The sequence below is a fragment of the Caretta caretta genome, chromosome 11 (genome assembly GCF_965140235.1).
Source record: "Caretta caretta isolate rCarCar2 chromosome 11, rCarCar1.hap1, whole genome shotgun sequence".
In the NCBI taxonomy this organism is placed as follows: Eukaryota; Metazoa; Chordata; order Testudines; family Cheloniidae; genus Caretta; species Caretta caretta.
In genome coordinates this window covers 70976737-70994462 of record NC_134216.1, presented here as the reverse complement: position 1 = coordinate 70994462, position 17726 = coordinate 70976737, and the positions used below count along the sequence as shown (strand labels likewise).

Below are 17726 nucleotides of genomic sequence, written 5' to 3'. Positions count from 1 at the left end.
GGACCTCTATCCCCATAAAAACTGTCTTGGATTTAAGAATGACTGACGCCACGCTTGGTCTTTTCTGCAAAGAAAGAGGGTAAATATTTATAGCAGCACTGCCTTTTACAAGTGGGGAAATTCAATATCTGCCCATTGTATTTATAATACAATAACAGCTGTCTTGAAAGACAACACCTGCTAATTGTACGTGCTGTCACACCCTTTGCCAATTGAATATAAGGCATGGGAGGAATGAATAAGCTTGGGTTTTATTTTTTTAGTATATGTAACATAATTTATCAGAAAGAAAAGGACCTTTGTAAACCTTCTTCAGTTATTGGATTTTTAATAGACAATGGAAGATCATAAAATCAATCAAAAGTTTTAGTTAAAGGACAATTTATAAGCAACATTTAAAAGTTTATCTTGTTTCTTAATTTTAAGGCGATTAAAAATATATCCTGGCATGTAATAAGAAATGTAAATCTTGGCACTTCAAATGTTTAGCCTCTGATCAGTGAGGCATGCAAAGAACAGGACACAGAAATTTTTCTACTATTAGAAGGTTCATCATGCCAACAGTTTAGCTCTACATGTTACACAACCCTTCCATGTTTAGAAATCTGCAGATTCTCTTCTTACCTATTTAGATGGAAATGAATATGTCTGTGGGAAGCTTGTTTTGGTCAGTTACGTGAAGCCTCCCATAGAGAGCAAAAAGGAGGGCAGATAATTCATTGTGACTTATGTCACTGCCATTATGGAGTGGCTGAAGACTGTGAGTGCCAACCTCAGGGCAGACTGTCAAGAAACAGGGCATGAACCCCAAACTGGTTGTGTGTTCTATACTTAGATTTCATCAGCCAAGTATCAAGTGTGAACTTCTCAAGCATAACCCCCTTAACATGGAGTCACAGACAGTCCACTTGGGTACTCCGATCTATCTTCCCAGCCAGGCAAGCTGGACTTAGTGATAGATGGTCCTTGACACCAAAAATCACATCAATATTTAGGTTACTCCCAGTCCCAAAGGACCAGTCATTCCAGCTCAAGTGTACCCTAGATCTCTGACCAAATGCTTGTAGCCAGTCCTATAATAAACTAACTAAAGGTTTATTAACTAGGAAAAAGAAAAGAGAATTATTTACAAGGTTAAAGCAGGTAAACATACATATGCAAATGAGATATAGTCTTAGGTTCAAAAAGATGAAAGTAGTTACTATAATATGCAAGCTTTATATGTCCTTTAGGGCACTGATTCTCAAACCTTTTTGGACCAGGACCCATTTACAAACATTGATGGCCAGACCTGACCCAGTAAATATCTTAAGTAGAAAACACACTAGTATTTTGCCCCCAAAATATTTATTATCCACTACATGTAACAACAACAACAACAATGATACTAAGTTAAAGCAGCTCAACAGTCAGAAAGTTAAAAGCAGAAATCAACATCAAGAGGAACACATTAACAACAGTATAATAAATCCTAGGTTCCACTTTATGAGAAACTTGACCTTGCTTCTCTTTGATGAGTTTATCAAAGTTTGGTGTAATTGTAGTCAGCACAATCTGAAGGTTGTGTTCAACATCCAGTCTGTTCCTGCTTTTATTCTTCAGTTGAGTCAAGGCAGAGAATCCAGTTTCGCGCAAATATGTTGTACTGAAAGGCAAAATGACTCCAATAGCATGGAAAGCAAGACAAGGCTATTCTCCAGGAGCACTGCACAAAAATTGGGGAAGGGTCATTTCGGTATATTTTCTTTGTATATTGCGATCACAAGATAACTCGACCAGTTGAGATTCTTGCTTCATAGGTAGACGCATGTTTTCCAACACAACTTCAAATGGATCCTGTACCCATTCTTCTCCCTTCAGTTGCTCATCTGGAAAGTAATCACAGAATCTTGTGTGTTTAACTAATCTTAGTTAAACGATTACTGATAATTTTCTTCAGTGCTTCTGGGCTAGCAGAATATTTCCATTATTTTGTTTCTAGAGACACGTTACGAAACATGTCCATCCTATCATTTGAAGCATGTTTGTTCCACAGGGAGAGGGTATTTTTGAATGCAGCAATTCTGTCAGTCTACTCAAAGCAATTGTGCCCTCTGCCCTGTACAGACAAATTCAAATCATTCAGCTGATCGAATACATCTCCCAGATATGCAATTCGAGCAAGCCATGTGTTGTTACTGAAGTGCTCTGCCAGGTGACACTTTTTTTCTTTAAGAAAAGCTTCCAACTCACTTTTAAGTTTGTATACATGAGACAACACTTTACCACAGGATAGCCAATGAACCTCAGCATGGTAAAGCAGATGTACATGTGCACTGCCCATTTCCTGACTGAAAACTTGTAAGCATTGTGAATTCCTGGCATTTTGTTTGATGTAATTCAGTTTTGACAACATCTTTAAGAGTTTAGTGATGCTCAGGTACATGTCTTTAGCTGCTCATGCCTCCCTGTGCAGGAAACTGTGGTCCCACGTTTCATTGGATGCTTTCAAAAGGATTCTTTGAACACCTCCTGAAAGTTTCCCTACTGGTCACTGAAGCAGCCCCATCAGTTGTAATACCAGCACACTTCGACCAGCTCAATCCCACCGACTCCAAGTCATTAGCTAGTGTAACAAATATATCAGCAGCAGTAGTAGATAGGCAAATCCTCACTAAACAAGTACTGTTCTTGAAAATCACTTTCCCATACATGCCTCACATAAACCACCAAGGTAGCACAGTTTGAGACATCTGTAGATTCATCTAATTGTAAAAGAAAACAGCCGTTTACTGAAAAATGATCAGTTGTTTGTAGTTTGATGTCTTCTAAGATATCGCAAATTCTTCTCTGTATTGTGTCATCGGAAATAGGGATTGTTTTTAATTTTTTTCCAGCTGACTCACCCAACATTTCAGTGCACATGTCAATAGCAGAAGGTAAAATTAACCCCTCAGTGACAGTGCGAGCTTTTTTACATTTCACAATGGGGTATACAACAAGGCAAGAGGCATGCAATGCTTGCTCCCAGGCAGTAGATACACATTCAAGTGTTTTTTGTGATGTTTCCAAATCTTTGCTTTTTTGTTTAAATAAATCAAGAGGCTTGTCTTTATAGCTAGAATGCTTTGTCTCCAAATGGCTATATAACTTTGATGGTTTTAGGGTCTCATTTGCTAACAGTTTACTGCAGATGACACACTGCAGCCTGTTTCAGAGGAACAGCCGTGTTAGTCTGTATTCGCAAAAAGAAAAGGAGTACTTGTGGCACCTTAGAGACTAACCAATTTGGTTAGTCTCTAAGGTGCCACAAGTACTCCTTTTCTTCTTACTGCAGCCTGTGTTCATCATTTTGGTCCTCAGTAAATGAAAACCCAAACTTTAAGTAAGCAGGGTCATACCTATGACTACTTTTCTTCTCAGGTTGTGAGGAATTCCTACTATCACTAGTACTTTCAGTTGCAACGGGACAGTTTAAAATTTATCCATTTCACTGACTAAAGACTCACTTTGTGGTTAGTATGCAAATTCTTCACTGGAAGTTTTAGAGAACACTCTTTCCCCAAAACTCTTCACATGGTGCATTCAATTGGCTAATCATTTACACTACGAGTGAGTCACTTCCACCCCACTTCTGCTGAAGCCCCTAGCCCTGGCAGGTGCCTCCGGCAGGGCTGAAGGCCCTAGCCCCACCACCCTGCTGGAGAGCAGAAGCCCTGAGCTCCCCCTGCCCCAGTCTGGTAGGTGGAGAATGGGATGGGGATATGGGGGGCTCTGCAAGGCACACTTTAACACTAGTTGTGTTAAAGAGCTGTGGTTTGGCCACCCCTGCCTTATAACATGGGATACAGACATCAGTAAGATGAATACATGCAGCATCCTACAAGCATTTCAGAAATTCAAAATACTAAAGACATTCATATAACTCTAATATCTATTTCAGCAGTACGAACATATAGGCAAGCCAGAGTGGTTTCCATCTATGCCTTTGTAAGTGTTCAGTGAGGCCCAGGGGACTTGGCATGAGGTGGCACCTGGTCTGTCAGCATCACAATCACAACCACAACCCCCATATCACTGAGCCAGATTCAAATTAACTAAAATATTGGGTGACGTCCTGGCCCCATTGAAATCAATGCCAAATCTCCCATTTGCTTCAGTGTGGCCAGGATGTCACCCATTGTGTCTACAGAATCTGATTTTAAGTGTTTATGCATCTCAAACTCGGTTTAGTGATGGGACCCCTTAATGACTGCTATAATTTCTTTTCCTATATTTAATGTTATTCCCTTTTCATTTTCAGATGTTTAAAACTCAGCAGGTACATACACAGGTCTTTTAGGGCCTCTTCTGTGCCCACTGAAGTCAATGCAAAATTTCACCATAGCTTCCATGGGCTTAGGACCAGGCCCTTATCACTTTATTTTGTTGAGATAATGTTCAGTGTACTGCAGATCAATAATGTCCTTTAAAATATTCCAGGTTTTCCATTTAGTTTCACTGCTCATATTCCACATACTCTCTTCCTCAAGCTTTTTAGGTCTGTCTTTTTGAAGACTATCATCTGAATATTTTTGCCTTCACTCTTGCAGATTCTTATGGTCAGACCCTGCCATTTTTGCTCTCAGTGAGTAATCCACCAGCAGCCCCATTGTTCTCAAAGGTACTACTCACTGTAAGTAAGAGTGGAAAAACTGCTCAACACTATAATGCAATGATCATTGGCACCAGTTATCTACAACTTCCAGGCTTTCAACAATTCATACACACACTTACTGTTATGTACTAAACAGAAACTAAAGGAAGTCATGGAGCACGTAGACACAAGCAGAGCAGGATTTAGCAAATTTGTATCTTAGAAACACATGAAGACTCACTGGTGATATCAGTTTGCAGGCAGTCCTCGGACTTATGACACAACTGGTTCCTTACAATTGCGTCGTAAGTCAGAACATTGTAACTTGGTACTGCGACCTATTCCATTGTAGGACCGAGCGTCATAAGCTCGAAACCTATAGTCGTAAGTCGAATCAGGGTGTCAATGTAAAAGCGTCGTAAGTGCCGTTTGTTGTAACTCGAATGTTGTAAAGTCAAGGACTGCCTGTATTTGTGACAGTTGAGTACCACATGAAAGCACATTGTAGGGAGGTACAACCAACAAAGCAAAATATGACCAGGAATGTAGATGACACAGTTCCTGAAGTTAAACTACCATTTGTCATGTAAATTGGGCAAACAGTCAAAACGGCAAAACATACATTAGTAATCATGAACAGGTGTGCAAAGCAGTTGAAACTCGACTGATAAATCCCTGGATTTGCCATTTGAATCTCAATTTTCTTTTAGTTAACAGATCTCAAAGATTGGTACTGGAGATTAGTAGTATTTTTCAAGCAATTTGTACTTCCTTATTATGCTACTTCACAACAATAATACCATGTTAGAGCTGAACATCTAGAATTTCATCAACTAAAGAATACTTGCCCGAGCTGAACTTGCTCAGAAGTCCATATGTATCAGTGGTCTGAGCTTGCACACACTTACGTAGGTGCTTAACTTTATTCATGTGCTAAGTTCCGCTGAAGTCAATAGGAATGCACACAAGTAAAATTATATATGTGCTTAAGCGTTTGGAGGATCAGGCTCCTTGTGGGATTTTCACACTAGCTATTGGACGCTGCCAGTGGCAGGAAAAGGGATCTAAGTACCAGTTATTTGATCCACTCTGTCAAATCCCTGTTCCTTTGTCTGATGGGAGGCTTGACGATTCCTCTCATTCCCTAAACATTCTAACAGGAAGCATTACCTCACACCTTGTAAGTATTCAGATGTAGACACAAAGCTTGGACACAAACTGAAGTGGAGTTTAAACGTGTCCTGAATTTTAATCTCTCTGCCAGATTCTGTGATCCTTACTCACCCCGAGTAGTCCTTCCTCTATGAGTAGTCCAACTGGAACTAAAGATGCTACTCAGAATAATGCTGGCAGAATCAGGCCCTCTAAGGCAAATGCTATTGCTACAGTGCAAGTATTTTCTTTCTTCTCACCGGCACTCAATGAACCACTGGCGGATCTGCTCCTGAAGACTTTCCTTGATGTCAGGACCTTCTATTTCTCTCAGATGGGTCTTGATGGATACCAGAGCATTCTCGTACTCAGTCTCATGTCTCCCCTGGACCTCACACCTCTTGGTTTCCACATTCTGGGCACGTGCTACTGAAGCACTAATCCTTTGGAACTGAGGAGGTGGGTTCTGAAAATGAAAAGGGAGAACGAGATTCAAAATAAAAGGTACAAATTAAAGAAATTTAACGTATGTTGGAATGCTCAGTTGATACTCATGTTCTCTAAGCCTGTTTTATGTGTGAAAAATTAAAAAAAGGAGAGAGAGAAAAAAAAAAGAAAACCTGCTCATAAAAAGTGCCTGGATACACACAATGGTCTATTGTTAGTGTTTCAACCTTAATTAACAAAATTGCTATGTACAAAAACAATCCTTCCAGCGTGGGATCCTGGGATCTCAACGAGACAGGTGAGAAGACTGCTGTGCAGCAAATGCCAACTTTATCCATGTCAGAAGGGTGCCAGAGATTTTTTTAATTGAATTTTCAAATGTTTGGATTTCCCAGTGGTTCTTTTTAATTAGACAGCATTGTTTTTAATTTGTTCAGTTAACATTTTTTATATGCACTGTTTGGTCAGTTGTTTCCTGGTATTCTGTGGCAGCTGGTAAAACTCCTTTAGGAAATCCACTTCCCTTGAGTAAAACATATATTCATAAATAAAAATCCAAACACTGTAATAAAAAAGGAGCTCCCCAAATTTCCCATGATTAGATAATCCTGCCAAGGAGAACTTTAGGTGCTTAGAAGTCAGAATAAAGTGTTATAAAAATAAATAAATAAGCTCAGCTTTCTGATTGATTTTATATATGCATTTTAGGATAGATACAAATGAAAGTCTTTCATTTGTGCAATCAAAGAAGTATGAAAAACATCAACTGTGGGGTTGAAATAAAACTTTACTAGACTGTATTTTCCATTGTGTGATCATTTATAAACTGAAAATGTGTTCCTACTGTGTCAGTAAGTATTTTCCAGATCAGTTCCCTGTGCTGTTCTCAAAGGCGACCTACATGAGTAGAAGTATTGGCCAAGGAAATAACATCAGGCCTGGTATTGTGTAGCTAGGCCAGCAAAACTCTACCCTACTGCATCCTGCTCTTATAGATTGCCATAATTGTTTCTGTGAATAGACAGGCTTACAGGTACTGTTTGGTACAACACAGTGGGTATCCTGTTGGAGAGTGCCTTTCGAAAAGGAGATTCTGGCTGGACCCTCACTAGAGGTAATTTTATTTGGAATAAGAAAAGGAGTACTTGTGGCACCTTAGAGACTAACCAATTTATTTGAGCATGAGCTTTCGTGAGCTACAGCTCACTTCATCAGATGCATACCGTGGAAACTGCAGCAGACTTTATATATACACAGAGAATATGAAACAATACCTCCTCCCACCCCACTGTCCTGCTGGTAATAGCTTATCTAAAGTGATCATCAGGTGGGCCATTTCCAGCACAAATCCAGGTTTTCTCACCCTCCAACCCCCCACACAAATTCACTCTCCTGCTGGTGCTAGCCCATCCAAAGTGACAACTCTTTACATAATCAAGTCAGGCTATTTCCTGCATAGATCCAGGTTTTCTCACATCCCCCCCACCCCCATACACACACAAACTCACTCTCCTGCTGGTAATAGCTCATCTAAACTGACCACTCTCCAAGTTTAAATCCAAGTTAAACCAGAACATCTGGGGGGGGGGGGTAGGAAAAAACAAGAGGAAACAGGCTACCTTGCATAATGACTTAGCCACTCCCAGTCTCTATTTAAGCCTAAATTAATAGTATCCAATTTGCAAATGAATTCCAATTCAGCAGTTTCTCGCTGGAGTCTGGATTTGAAGTTTTTTTGTTTTAAGATAGCGACCTTCATGTCTGTGATTGCGTGACCAGAGAGATTGAAGTGTTCTCCGACTGGTTTATGAATGTTATAATTCTTGACATCTGATTTGTGTCCATTTATTCTTTTACGTAGAGACTGTCCAGTTTGACCAATGTACATGGCAGAGGGGCATTGCTGGCACATGATGGCATATATCACATTGGTGGATGTGCAGGTGAACGAGCCTCTGATAGTGTGGCTGATGTTATTAGGCCCTGTGATGGTGTCCCCTGAATAGATATGTGGGCACAATTGGCAACGGGCTTTGTTGCAAGGATAAGTTCCTGGGTTAGTGGTTCTGTTGTGTGGTATGTGGTTGTTGGTGAGTATTTGCTTCAGGTTGCGGGGCTGTCTGTAGGCAAGGACTGGCCTGTCTCCCAAGACTTGTGAGAGTATTGGGTCATCCTTTAGGATAGGTTGTAGATCCTTAATAATGCGTTGGAGGGGTTTTAGTTGGGGGCTGAAGGTGACCGCTAGTGGCGTTCTGTTATTTTCTTTGTTAGGCCTGTCCTGTAGTAGGTAACTTCTGGGAACTCTTCTGGCTCTATCAATCTGTTTCTTTACTTCTGCAGGTGGGTATTGTAGTTGTAAGAAAGCTTGACAGAGATCTTGTAGGTGTTTGTCTCTGTCTGAGGGGTTGGAGCAAATGCGGTTGTATCGCAGAGCTTGGCTGTAGACGATGGATCGTGTGGTGTGGTCAGGGTGAAAGCTGGAGGCATGCAGGTAGGAATAGCGGTCAGTAGGTTTCCGGTATAGGGTGGTGTTTATGTGGCCATTGTTTATTAGCACTGTAGTGTCCAGGAAGTGGATCTCTTGTGTGGACTGGACCAGGCTGAGGTTGGTGGTGGGATGGAAATTGTTGAAATCATGGTGGAATTCCTCAAGGGCTTCTTTTCCATGGGTCCAGATGATGAAGATGTCATCAATATAGTGCAAGTAGAGTAGGGGCTTTAGGGGACGAGAGCTGAGGAAGCGTTGTTCTAAATCAGCCATAAAAATGTTGGCATACTGTGGGGCCATGCGGGTACCCATAGCAGTGCCGCTGATCTGAAGGTATACATTGTCCCCAAATGTGAAATAGTTATGGGTAAGGACAAAGTCACAAAGTTTAGCCACCAGGTTAGCCGTGACATTATCGGGGATAGTGTTCTTGACGGCTTGTAGTCCATCTTTGTGTGGAATGTTGGTGTAGAGGGCTTCTACATCCATAGTAGCCAGGATGGTGTTATCAGGAAGATCACCAATGGATTGAAGTTTCCTCAGGAAGTCAGTGGTGTCTCGAAGGTAGCTGGGAGTGCTGGTAGCGTAGGGCCTGAGGAGGGAGTCTACATAGCCAGACAATCCTGCTGTCAGGGTGCCAATGCCTGAGATGATGGGGCGCCCAGGATTTCCAGGTTTATGGATCTTGGGTAGTAGATAGAATATCCCAGGTTGGGGTTCCAGGGCTGTGTCTGTGCGGATTTGATCTTGTGCTTTTTCAGGAAGTTTCTTGAGCAAATGCTGTAGTTGCTTTTGGTAACTCTCAGTGGGATCATAGGGTAATGGCTTGTAGAAACTCGTGTTGGAGAGCTGCCGAGCAGCCTCTTGTTCATATTCCGACCTATTCATGATGACAACAGCACCTCCTTTGTCAGCCTTTTTGATTATGATGTCAGAGTTGTTTCTGAGGCTGTGGATGGCATTGCGTTCCGCATGGCTGAGGTTATGGGGCAAGTGATGCTGCTTTTCCACAATTTCAGCCCGTGCACGTCGGCGGAAGCACTCTATGTAGAAGTCCAGTCTGCTGTTTCGACCTTCAGGAGGAGTCCATCTAGAATCCCTCTTTCTGTAGTGTTGGTAGGGAGACCTCTGTGGATTAGTATGTTGTTTATGATTGTTTATGTCTCAAAGTTCTCTTCATCCATGAGCGGTGAGAAGAAAGGTGGTAGAAGAGAGAACTGGGAGTGTGAGTGGAAAATAGTTGGGGGTGTGAACCCCATGAATGGAGGAATCTGGGGCAATGGTTGAATATTTCCCAGTGAGCAGAGAGGGGTTCTCCTCTGACCCTTCTGAGCATAAGGATTTGAGAGGAGAGAGAGAGAACCACACATGCATTTTTTCTGATCTGGGGCAACTTAGTGTCTCTCTTTATGAGGAATGTGTGTTAGCATATAGTCTAAACCAGCTGGCCAGGCCTTGGCAGACCCAGTCCATGAACTGGCCTATAGGAACAAGAGGTGGAGGGCAGTGGGAAAATTCCTACTTTATGAATACAAAGGGCAGCCAGTGGCAGGGAGATCTGCTGTGGCTGCTTCTTGCTGCAGGGACTATTCTGTTATCTCTTGCTAATTCTTAGGGTACTATTTTATTAGAAAGTAACAATATGTGCCACTTATACCAAGGAGAGTGTGAGCATCCTCTGTACGTCTTGATAATAAATGAAAGAAAAAAGGGGGGAAATTATAAAATTTACTTTCATTAGATGTTATGATATACACTAAGACCATCAATCCAGATTCCTTTCTTTCTTTTCTTAATATTTCCTAAATTAAATTACAGGAATTACTTATGTGAAAATGGTGTATTTAAATGGGCAAAAAGGCAGCAGTTGATATGACATGTTGCTGCTTGATTGTTTTCATTATGGAGAAGATGGAGCTAACTCAAATATGAAGGGCCAGATAAGCAAGAATTACAGAAGAGGCGTGGGAGAGAGATTCTGAAATAAGAAGCAACAGGAGCTAGGATAAATGACTACTGATGGATTCATGGCAGTCTGATGTGGTACACACATTATGATTCTGCTTGTGAGTGAAGACCACAAGGTTTACACATGTCAGAAATACAAGCCGGCTTCTGTTCTCAAGGAAAATGAGGAGAGTGATGAACTGCAATTTAAAAATCATGTAATGCGTATTTGGCTTTTAGTAAAACGTTACATACATACATCCAATAGACCTGCTTCACCATTGGGTTACTCCTGTTGAAATCAATGGAATTATACTGAGGGGAAAAAAAGGGGTGGGGGGAGGCAAAGCACATGGTGAATTAGGCCCAGTAATATGTCGCAGGATCTTTCAAAATGAATTCAGATTGGCTTAAATATGGAAACTAGCAGAAGCACCACAAAGAATATTCACACAGAGCAATATATCAACCTAGGTCCATGACTAGCAGGGAAAGGGATTGACACAAAAGGAAAGGGGTGGAAAGAGCTTGTTATGTACACCTTGGCTAAGCAATAAGTAAAATTGAGATATAATCTATATAAAGTTCATTTAATCTTGGTGTCTAAGTACTAATCACAATGATGACAAAATGATAAATTTACAAATATGTGAAGGATATAAACAACAAAGAACAGAAATTAGTTGATAGGGTAAAACTAAGGATGAAGGGATGAAATAAAAAAAGAAAATTAAAGCTGAACATGAAGGAAAAAACTCCTGGCATCGAGACTTACTAAGATATGAATAAAGAAAAGGAGTACTTGTGGCACCCTAGAGACTAACCAATTTATTTGAGTAGCTCACGAAAGCTTATGCTCAAATAAATTGGTTAGTCTCTAAGGTGCCACAAGTACTCCTTTTCTTTTTGCGAATACAGACTAACACGGCTGCTACTCTGAAACCTAAGATATGAATAGTCTCCCAAGTGAAGTGTTAGAAACCCCACCACTTGGGTCAATTAAAAAGAACAGTGTCAACTTAACATAAGTGAGTTTTAAAAAAAATACACCCACTGTAGTTTTATATACCATCCTGTTCCTGAGTTCAACAACCAATTTTTTTTTTGCGCATTTACAGTTGTATTTCCCTACTTTCTTTAAAAAGGGTTTTTCTTCTACTCTTGCTTTGTGAAAGACTCAGGCAGCTAACAAAGGAAAATGACAGACTACACAAGGAAACAGTGCTGAGTATCTTGGTTTTTTACACTAGTCACAAAAGTATGTTGGTTTTTTACACTAGTTACAAAAATTTTAGCAAAAAGAAAAGGAGTACTTGTGGCACCTTAGAGACTAACCAATTTATTTGAGCATGAGCTTTCGTGAGCTACAGCTCACTTCATCTGATGAAGTGAGCTGTAGCTCACGAAAGCTCATGCTCAAATAAATTGGTTAGTCTCTAAGGTGCCACAAGTACTCCTTTTCTTTTTGCGAATACAGACTAACACGGCTGTTCCTCTGAAACCTGTCAAAAATTTTAGCTACTTTTAAAACAAAATCTTTAACTAGGATCTCCGGCCTTCTCAAATTGAAATGAAATGAAAGGAAAAATGAATTGAACATTGCCAATGATGTGAATTAGAGAATAATTTTTTTGTCCTCTTGCTTTATAAAGAAACAAAGCCAATAAGATGGTACATTACTGGAGCTCTGTTTCTGTGGACCTTAGGCTGTTCTCTTTGTATTGAAAGTTTTGTTTTTTATGTCATCTTAAATGTCACCTGTTTGAGATAGTATCAGGAAACCTATTTTCAAACTTTGGGGCCTACATATGTTCCTAAATCCCACCTAAAGGCCTCACTGACCTTGGAGATGACGCAGCACCTAGAGAACCCAGCAGGGTGAGCCCTGCAGAGTTTTCTTTGCATGCTCCTTTCAAAGAGGGAGATGTTCAGGGGACTACAAAGGAGACATGAGGCATGACATACACACCTAGAGCGTCCCAGGATGCAGGGGAAAGTAAACATTAACCTGATGGAAGGGTTGCCCTGCTTTCGTGGTGACTGTCCTCCAAGACAACATGACTTCAAACAACCCCAGCTACTGCAGTATTCAGATGACAATCTTTGAATACTACCAAACAATATTCCAGATCAATATTCCATTGACAGTCCCCAGGATTCTTAAAGTTTTCATAGATATCATCTATATACTTAATACACATGTTAAAAACAAAAGCCAATTTCTTTTCTATGTTGTTTCTCTGAATGCTTTTAACGTGGTTGCTTTTGACTCCTAGGGAGGTACTCTGCAGTCAGACACTAATAAATACCTTTTCCTTGGGGCAGAAGCATTTTTCCATCTTAAAGAAATTTCTCTGGCCATGCAAAATTCAAATTTGTTAACTCGCCTTATAAACAGCAACTCATTTAAAAACAAATTACAAATATTAGACGGAGACAGTGAATTCAATAATGCACTATAGCCACATCAGCTATAGAATAATGCATCTTAATGAAGGCTTCCCATGTGAATAAACCATTATATTTACAAGCTTTCCATAGTTAATGACCCAGAACTGGATAACGAAACTCACATTTTTAGCGAGGTCCTCTGTCAGCAAAAGTATACATATTAATAATTGATGGTGCTGTAAAAATAGGACATAATATGAAGCTTCCTGAGTTTGTGGGAAAATAGGACTACATGGCCCATTAACTTAAAATGCTTATCTAATGTTTGATGGGCTTTGTCTTTAAAATCCTTGTTTAAATTAATAAGGCAAAATGGACATTTGTCTAAAAGAATGTTTTTCCAACTCATCAGTCACAAGTACACTGAGCGAGATGCTTGCTGTTGTGTTCTTTGTGTTTTCTAAAGAGAATTTAGGTTTTATGAAAAGAAAAAGCCGAGCAGTAGAAGTTCCCTGCATTTTTCAAGGTAAGCCAACATGAGGAAAGCTCACTCAATGGTACGGGTTTCACTTGAGAACTGGCTTGTACAGACCACCGTCTCAAGGTGGGAAAATCGCATTCTTTATGCTTAGTCAGCTCAACAGCTCTTTCCAACACAGGCTGCTTCATTGTTCATTACGAAGCACGTAGAAGGGTGCAGGCGGGCTGAACATGCTTGAGGCTATAGTTCTGCATCTAGGATGCCCCATGCTGTGGAACTAACTGCTCTTCAATTGTTCCATTAAGATTACATTTAAGAGGGAAAATAGTCGTAATTTCAGTAAATAAATATATTTTATTTTATTTAATATTTTAGGACTATCGTGCCTGAAAGGTAAATTTACTGTACTTTTATTATCAGGTATTTTGCTCAGGACACAGTATCTTGGACTCTTTTTGCAGACCTCAAACCACACATTTTTGTGGGATTTCTGCTGTATGGATTCTCTTTTGGATAATTTTCTCCAAAATTGTATTCTTTAAACAGAGCTATGTACAACAAATACCCATTAAACTAGTAACCCTGCAGGACTGAGCAGTGCATCTCATGCAATCCATAGTGAAATCCACACATCAAACCTGGTTTCAAATAGTCCCTGGGTTCCTATACAGCTACTCCACATTTACATTGTTTTATAATACACTTTTGTAGCAGAAGAGATATTTCTCAGCAGAATATATATTTATTCAGAGCCCGATTATAGGCGCCTTTACTCATATGAGCAGTTCCACTGAAGTAAATGAGGCTACATGTGTAACTGCTTATTAGTCAAAGTAAAGGAGTTCATGATTCAGCCTTCTAGAAGTCTATTCTTTTCTCATGTCAGTTATTCTATTGAATTTTAAACTTTGGTTGTCTGGACATTCTTTTAACAAGCTTACTGTATCATTGGTTATTTAGGGTTTTTCTGTATTTCTCAATATATTTTGTTTGGAGGAATGGATAATAGATTTTAAACAAGTCTCTTATCTTACTAAGCATTTGTTCATAGATCTTCCATTTTAGCACAATACAAAGCACCATATAAATTTATATGACTGAAGTCCCAAATTAGGTACAAAACGGAATCACAAAGCAAAATGTATTACATTCATTAAAGCTTGCCACTATATGATTCACTCCAATAGCTTTGCCAATTAAAGTCATTGTCACATGCATTCAAACAATGGTATTTATTTGTAGTAGGAGGTCTTGGTAGAAAAATACTGAAAATGGCTCAGTTTATGTCATTATGAAACTCACAGTACTTATTAAAAAGATAAAAGGAACATTACATTTGGTGTGGAATTTTAAAAAAAACCTTATTTTTATTCATAATGATGTTATTTTGTACAGTCCTGGTTGTGTTTATTTCAGATATTAATCCCGGGCATGCTGCCAAATTTCTTTTACTAAAGATGCATGTTTTTGATTGTAAAAGCCAATTGTTTAAATATTAGCACAATTTCATAAAAAGAAGGAGCAATAGCAGAAAATAACAGAGATGACTCTGTGTTGCTTTCCAATATCTTACAAGTTTGACACTAAACACATTAAAAAATCACATTAAATCTAGGATAGCATTCTTCAGATTTTGCAAACACATAACTATGGGGAAATAATACAAAACCCCCTTTGTGCTGACTTCTCAAACATAATGGTAGGCTATAAATCAAGCCAAAATAGCATTTTAGATTTAGGTTTAATAAAAACAGACTTTTGGGCACCCTTCAGCTATCCTGTTTATCCACTTCAGGAGCTGGAGAATTATTTTATGCTCTACTTATTTATACAGTTTGCAATATCCAATCAAATTATTTATTTAGCTACAGACTCGAATGTTTACTCAGAAGGCTATTCTGGGGAACACTGATTCTTTATTTTTTTTTTTTTTGGACGGGCTGAAATGTTATATATTTATTAGGAATTCAAAGGGTAAAAAATTGTTTGGAAATTCCAGACTGTTTCCTCAGATAGAAATATAACCCTTTCCCAAGCCAACATGCCTAAATTAGGGTATGTTTAGAAGAGGTAAGGAGGAGAGAACATAGTTATTTACTGAAGAGCACATAATGTCTTTCAATTGAAAATCCACATGAAAGGAGGGGAAAAAATCCTCTAAAACTATATGGAAGAGCTGTGTATTAACATATATTATACCTTAGACTCCCTTTGTATAAGAGCATAAATGATTGTATAAAAGCAGAGTGTCAAAGTTGCCTAGCAGAGCACAACATATAAATATGTACATGTCCAACAAATAAGGCCTCAGTCTTGTAAACCGCTTCAGCGTGTGAAGTACTTAACTTCAGTGAGACTGACTCCTTGTGTTTGAAGTTAAAAATGTATTGAAGAGTTTTGCCAGATTGGGGCCAGCGTGCATTGCACCTTACAGGATTGAGCCTCTCATGCAATCCATAGTGAAATCCACACATCAACCCTGGTTTCAAATAGTCCCTGGGTGCCTATATAGCTACTCCACGCTCATATTCTCTACTGACAAGATGCATAGACTGTCGAGCACCAATTGCTGCTACCAAAGACAGAGCAAATTTGCAGCATGGAAGTTTGTTGAGTTTCCAGAGTGTGTACTTTGGTTTTCCTTCCTGCCCTCTCCTTCTCTGACTCCTCCTCTCTTCCCATGGACCAGACTTGTGTAGAATTAGTCAATTTGCAAATAATTTTTAATAACTTTTTATGTTAACAGATTTTCCTCTAAGCTAGCCTGTGTCTTGAGACTATTGAGTACAGGGGGAGCCCAATATATCCTCACTTAAGGACCAGTCCTATTAGGAGATGGGAATCTCCAGAAATGTGCTGGATACCCTCAACTCTCGCTGACTTTTAGAGGCACGTAGCACCTCACAGGATCTGGCTCTATTCTGAGCACAGCTCTCATTGATTTCAATGGAAGGCACATCTGTGTTAGCAAAAGAATTGATTTAGGTTTAGCATTGTGCTCTGGCTGCTTTGCACCACTTTAGTGAAACAAAGCAGCTGCAAACATGGGTTAGCCAGCCAGCTAAGCTGGGTTTGTGGCTGCTTTGGATCACTGGACCAACACAAACCAACCACAGCACACTGGTGAATCTGGCCCCTGATGACTGAAGTCTTAACATTAAGCTGTTCTTGAGTTATCGATAAACAAGAGAAATTAGCTACTAGTTTTAAAAAAATCAGAAGCACGGCATATGGCTGGCCTGTAACGTTAGTACGGCTGGAGGAAGAAAATAAAGGTTTCTTCTGGACAAGGCATGTACATTTTCAGGACAATCTAATTATTATGCCAGAGTCAGAGTGGGTTAAACGTAGAATTTAGAATGGAACATTGACTGCTGAATTAGCTGTGGAGCTGCTAATACACAGCTCCATGGCAGGAATATGAGGAAGACCAGGAAGCAAGTCAGGAGACAGTTATAAAGATATATGTGTTCCTGGTTAGGCCTGCTTCTTTTTACAAATGAAGCAGGTTTTTCAGATCATGATTTATCTGAGATTTAGAAAAACGTGCTGAGGGAATCATACTGTTTCTGTATAAATAATAACAATAACAACAAGACTTTGTACTAGAGCCAAGAAAAATCTCTGGAACATGGACTTCTACTCTGTCATCAAGTAAAATAAGAAATAGGCTCAAACTCAAGAAAACTGACAAAAAGTGTTTCTGTCAGCACGGAGACATAAGCACTGACAGCAAATTGCATGAGCACTGTTAATTCAGAGGCAGTTAGGATGGCTCTTGGACTATTTTTGTGTATATTCTTGTTAGGTCCATATAACTGAATGGCCCAAAAGTCATTACTAATAATTTAAAGTTTTTCGATTCCTTCTGCAAATTGTAAATTACAGTGCTTTATAAATAAGTTTAAAATAATAATTTAAAGTGAATGTATATTTCTTGCAGTATAAGTCCTGACTCGTTTGTAATGGACTTAAAATAATAGATGGCCATGTCTTCTAATTTATCTAAGTCTTAAAGTATTAGAAAAGCAAATTCAGCATGTTTACAGCATGAAGACCTGTGATCATTTTTTAGAGGGCTGACATGATCATACATCAAAGGGGCTTGACCTTTGGCGCTCTCTGCTGATCCATCAATGAGATTTGATGCCTGTTTGCTACTTGTTTCCTTTAGAGGCCGTAGATGGGAATGTGACATTAAAAAT

At 39.5% G+C, this 17726-nt stretch overlaps 1 protein-coding gene and 1 long non-coding RNA gene across 2 annotated transcripts in view; both read right to left on the bottom strand.

Annotated features, from left to right (window-relative positions):
* The window catches only part of DRC11 (dynein regulatory complex subunit 11), a 163715-nt gene that overhangs the window by 115778 nt on the left and 30211 nt on the right, over positions 1-17726 (bottom strand). Inside the window, exon 6 of the mRNA XM_048870111.2 lies at positions 6028-6233. Coding sequence (XP_048726068.1) covers positions 6028-6233 — 206 coding nt within the window. The remainder of the gene's footprint in view (positions 1-6027; positions 6234-17726) is intronic.
* Positions 1331-6021, bottom strand: LOC142068584 (uncharacterized). Its single transcript, XR_012664462.1, has 2 exons — positions 4014-6021; positions 1331-3959 (listed from the first exon to the last, which is right to left on the bottom strand). It is a non-coding gene; the product is annotated as an uncharacterized LOC142068584 (long non-coding RNA).